At 41.2% G+C, this 5,686-nt stretch overlaps 1 protein-coding gene across 1 annotated transcript in view; it reads left to right on the forward strand.

Moving 5' to 3' along the window:
- The first annotated feature begins 5,029 nt into the window (after window positions 1–5,029).
- Window positions 5,030–5,686, forward strand: part of zmat4a (zinc finger, matrin-type 4a) — a 154,750-nt gene continuing 154,093 nt past the window's right edge. Inside the window, 1 exon segment of the mRNA XM_026187289.1 lies at window positions 5,030–5,248. Coding sequence (XP_026043074.1) covers window positions 5,030–5,248 — 219 coding nt within the window.

Genomic DNA, 5,686 nt, shown 5'->3' on the forward strand with positions numbered 1-5,686 from the left:
TCACAGGAGCTACAGTATCCAGAGTCGTACGCAGTGAGGAGGTGAAATTATTAACAAGATAATCGACCTCTGTTGGGGTAGCGTTCAGATAGCTGCTCTGCTCTGTGTTGGTACAGGGCATTGAAGATGATAGCAGTGGGTGGATTATATTCTTAAACTTAGTTACAGCGCTTTCAGAAAGACATCTACTTTGATAAAGTCTACTCTCCACCACTGTGTAATCAATTATTGTAAATGTAAATGTTATCAGGAAATGATCAGACAGGAGAGGGTTTTCAGGAAACACTGTTAAATGTTCAGTTTCTATTCCATATGTTAAAACAAGATCTAGAGTGTGATTAAAGTGGTGGGTGGGTTCTTTTACATTTTGAGAGAAGCCAATTGAGTCTAATAACAGATTAAATGCCATGTTGAGGCTGTCATTTTTAGCATCTACATGGATGTTAAAATCACCCACAATAATTATTTTATCTGAGATCAGAACTAAATTAGATATAAAGCCTGAGAAATCAGACAGAAACTCTGTGTAAGGCCCAGGTGGACGATAGATGGTAACAAGTAAGACTGGTGTCTGAGTTTTACAGCTGGGGTGGACGAGGCTAAGCATCAGGCTTTCAAATGAATTAAAAGTCTGTCTTGGTCTTTCATTGATTGACAGACTGCTGTGAAAAATTGCTGCCACACCTCCCCCTCGGCCTGTGCTTCGAGGTTTCTGGTAGTTAGAATGACTCGGGGGTGTTGATTCATTTAAACTAACATAATCATCCTGCTGCAACCAGGTTTCTGTAAGACAGAGTAAATCGATTTGTTGATCAATTATTAAGTCATGTACTAACAGAGACTTGGAGGAGAGAGACCTAATATTTAATAATCCACATTTCACTGTTTTACTCTTTGGTTCAGATGTGGATACTGTATTGTTCTTTCTTTGTGATTGTTTATGTTTATTGCTGGTTTTTAGTTTGTTTTTTGGCTCTTTGGGAGCTGACACAGTCTCTATGGAGATGGGGGTTTTTTTTGGAGGGGGGGGTAGCAGGAGGAGAGAAGCTGCAGAGAGGCGTGTAAGACTGCACAGACTCACAACAGCCATTCATACTAAACGAAAGTACTTAAGTAATAAACAGTTCAATGATAGAACAGGTCTTGATGCATTCTCAATCATCCAGGAAAGTAAATCTCCAAAAGTTGATTCTGTTCATCTGGACGTATCTTTTTCAGTTGGAGAAATGTTTCATCACTAATCTAAGCCATAACTTTATAATTTGAAAGCAAAACAAATCTGTTAAGTCCATATTTCCAAAAAAAGAGAAAAGAAAATTCGTGCAAAGCGAATTATTGACTTCCTACCATAACAAGAAAGAAAGAATTTGCAAAGATTTTTTTTTAATCCAGTCTACTTTCAGCATGTTGTGCAAATGGGAATAAATATTAGTGCTTGGTGAATCTCAAATAATAATGATGAGACAGACATAGAAGCACCTAATATCTCATTGTTACATTCTAATTTGTGTTGTACAGTTATTTTATTTTCAACTTTAATTTATATATTTTATCTTATTCTTTCCCAGTTAAATTTACCCTTCATTCTAATTTGTGTTGTACAGTTATTTCATTTTTAACCTTAATTTATATTTTATTCCTTCCTAGTTAAATTTAACCTTTTTAATTTTTCATATTTATTTCCTATCTTATTCATAGCCTTTTCCTTTTTTGTTTTCTTTAGGTCACGAGCAGTTGTCCAAGCATTTCACTACATATCGTACTGTGTATGACTGTGTACGTGACAAATAAAATTTGAATTTGAATTTGAATTTTTATCTTTCCCTAAAACATTCTCTAACATTAAGCTGAGCTTTATACATGAATGAGATTTAAGTTATTCTACATAACAAGGTTGTTTTCACATGTTTACATAGTTTTGAGTTTCCCCTAATTTGACTACCAAAGAGGATTTTTATTCATTTATTATTTACTGATACACAGCCACACTGAAGTGTTTAGTCAGCATAATCATAGTTAGAATCAAATATTACACATAATCAAAAGTTAACAGTGGTAACAAAATATGTCTGATCATGTTGTCACGGGCAAAATAACTCAATTTGATTTGATGGCAACTGAACTATAAGCCTACATCATATATCCAACTACTGAAAGCGTTATACAGACTCTGAATTTTGAGAAGCTGCTTGAGGATACTGATCAAACAAGTGAGGGGGAGTTTGTGCCTTGCGAGAGAACTTTCCAAACCTCCAGCTGATCTTAAGGTTTGGGAAGGCCTCTGTATATAGCTGAATACAGCTGAGGATTGCCTGGCTCTGCTGCAAATTTGCAAAACATTTTTTTAAAATTTGATTTGATTTTATTATCCTTTGTTTCTTTTTTTTCATTATACACCAGCTTATTTTTCAGTCATCAGTAAAAAATGAGTTTCACAGAATTCTAACAGGCTCTGAGCAAAGTAGTAATTCAAATCAAATAGTGATTCATTCTGTATTTCTGCATTAGTTACGGTTGACTAAGCCTTCATTCACTATTGCCATTTCTTCTTCTGCAAGCACTAAATAAAGCTCAAAAGTTTGGAGTTGAAGTAAATGTTTCATAGCCTTGTTGTCTAGTTGCCTAGTTGTCACCACTCAGACAATACCTCCACCTCAGCACTGACATAGACAGAGAAGAAGTCAAAACAGGAAGCAAAGACATTGCAGTGTTTTCTTTTTCTTTTTTTTCAAATTTCTATCCACAAAGTCTCAAGTTTTCAAACTGTTGCAGCACCTCCCTCTGTGTAATCTCTGAATCTCTGAGTTTCTGCACAGACACATCATTAAAACAGCTGCAAAAGCCGAAATGATCATATACTCGTGTCTTCAAGTTGGCAACCCATCAGGTTACAAAATCAAGAGACGCAAAACAGCACCAACTTTAACACCACTTATGGTCATGTGACAGGGTCTTTAATTATTCTGACCTGGAAGCTATGTCCATGTTTTATACAGTCTGTGACCATTACGCATGTTTTTGACACTGTCCCCTAGTGGCAGTAGACAGCTACAGCATGCTGTGTAGGTTCTGGATAGCACCCTTTAAGGACCCTTTACTTTGCAGGGCACAAATGTCCTTTACCTCTGCAAAACAAGAGCAATGATGCTCTTGTTTTGTATTGAATTATAATACAAGGGATCCAAGATGGCGGCGCGTGAACAACGCGAGGCTCAGTGTCTCTCCAGAATCTGCTATTTAGCGGTTTTTTATCTGGTTACTGGACTTCCTGACCAACCGCCCCCAACATGTCCGGCTGGATAACCGCTGCTCATCTACCATCACAATGAACACCGGTGTACCACAAGGCTGTGTGATGAGCCCTTTCCTCTACTCCCTCTTCACCCACGACTGCAGACCTGCTGATGGTTCCAACACCATCATTAAGTTTGCAGATGACACCACGGTGATTGGCCTCATCAGTGACAACGATGAGGCCGCCTACAGGGAGGAGGTGGATCGTCTGGCTGAGTGGTGCGACAGAAACAACCTGCTGCTTAACACCGAGAAGACCAAGGAGCTCATCGTGGACTACAGGAGGAATGCTGACCCACATCCACCCATCCACATTAAGGGGACGGCTGTGGAGCGTGTGAGCAGCTTCAAGTTCCTGGGAGTCCACATCTCCGAGGATCTCACCTGGACGACCAACTGCTCCAAGCTGGTCAAGAAGGCTCACCAGCGCCTCTTCTTCTTGAGGACTCTGAGGAAGAACCACCTGTCCTCAGACATCCTGGTGAACTTCTATCGCTGCACCATCGAGAGCATCCTGACCAACTGTATAACAGTCTGGTACTGGAACTGCTCTGCCTCGGACCGGAAGGCGTTGCAGAGGGTCGTGAAAACTGCCCAGCGCATCGCCGGAGCACCACTTCCTGCCATAAAAGACATCTACAGGAAGCGGTGTCTGAAAAGGGCTGGGAAAATCATCAAAGACCCCAGTCACCCATCACATGGACTCTTCACCCTCCTGCCCTCTGGGAGGCGCCACAGAAGCCTCCGGACTAAGACCACCAGGTACCGGAACAGCTTCTTCCCCACAGCCGTCAGACTCCTGAACTCTGCCTCCTGACATCTGACCCACGTTAAACTCATGGACTGAACATACACACACCCACAATGGACAACTGTACCCTCAAACACAATAATAACATGGACTGAACCACCACTCACAACCACTAGCACTTTATATAGCCTCTGTAGAAACTATCTACACCCTCACTTATCTTAACTGCACTACTGTATAGCTCTGTGTAAATAATCATTCTGTACATTCGATAATCTTTAATCCTACAACTGTTTACAACTTGCATAGTTCCCATTTCTGTATAGCTGTATATCCCAGATTCTGTAAAGTTATTTATTTCATATTCTGTATAGTTTTTCATATTTATATCCTGTTCATATCCTGTACATAGCTTGTACTCACTACAGCCTGTACATACTTATAGTTATAGAATATTCACAACATACTTCATACCGTGTACATTATAACATACCATAATAGACCCATTTCTGTAATATACTCACATATCTATATTATTGCTAATATATATTGTAATATATCTATATCACTAAAGCACTTCTGGATGGATGCAAACTGCATTTCGTTGCCCTGTACCTGTGCATGTGCAGTGACAATAAAGTTGAATTCTAATTCTAATTCTAATTCTAAACTTACTCTGCTGAGTTGTCCAACAGGCTAATCTCAGCACTTAAATGCTAAGGCTGAATGTAATGTCAGGTTAACGATGTATACATGAAATAAAAACTAAAAATGAGATAAAATGAAAAGCTTTTGCCACACAGAATGTCCACTGCTCATGTCAGTAATAACGATACTCCCACATGAATCATAAAAGGCTCTTTACAGACCGTTTCATCCCCAGCCCCGGCTCCTGCCTGCACATCACAAACGACTGAGCTGATGACATTTGCTAATGGGAGATGCGCTGCCTACCTGCTGCCTCAAAGTCAACTGACGTGGCTGATGAGCGGCGCGCGGCCAATGGGAGCGCAGCGGGGCGGAGAGCACGCTTAGATTGTACTACAGTGTAGTACCGCTGCCAGCAGCAGACGCGTCTCCTGCTCACTCCCGCTCTTCAGCATCTTCTTCTGGTTCATGGATTATACAGTTTCCCTCCAAGTGCAACATCAGCTGGCGGTGTTCCCGACGCATTTCCATCAGGGCTACAGCGTGGAGTTACAGGTATGATCTGCACGCGTTACCGCTCTTGTCTGCTTTCTTCTTCTTTCTTTCTTCGCTCGGTTTTTTCTAGACTGTGATGAGAGACGTGCACGCGAGTTTAGGAGTGAATGAGTGTGACTTTATGTAGATGCCTTGCTGCAGGGGACAAGCATGGTTGTGGTGTTGCATGCTGATATCTTTAACACCGAGGTCCTTGTTGCACGGAGGATCCTGTCAGAAGGAGCGCAGCGCAGCTGTGCTGCTGCCGGCGCGCTGCGGCGCACACCGGGGTGAAAAAGTGAGCAGAGCAGCCTGGTTGCTTTAGGTTGACCTTATGTCTCGTGTAATGTTCCTGCGTGCTGAAAAGGTGACAGTCCCTGGTCGATCCCCGAGGGAGTCCCTCTCGATAAGCTATAAATGAAGACATATTCAGAAACAATCTCAGTGTATTAGTCCATT

Source organism: Astatotilapia calliptera, chromosome 12, assembly GCF_900246225.1.
Source record: "Astatotilapia calliptera chromosome 12, fAstCal1.2, whole genome shotgun sequence".
NCBI classification, from domain to species: Eukaryota; Metazoa; Chordata; class Actinopteri; order Cichliformes; family Cichlidae; genus Astatotilapia; species Astatotilapia calliptera.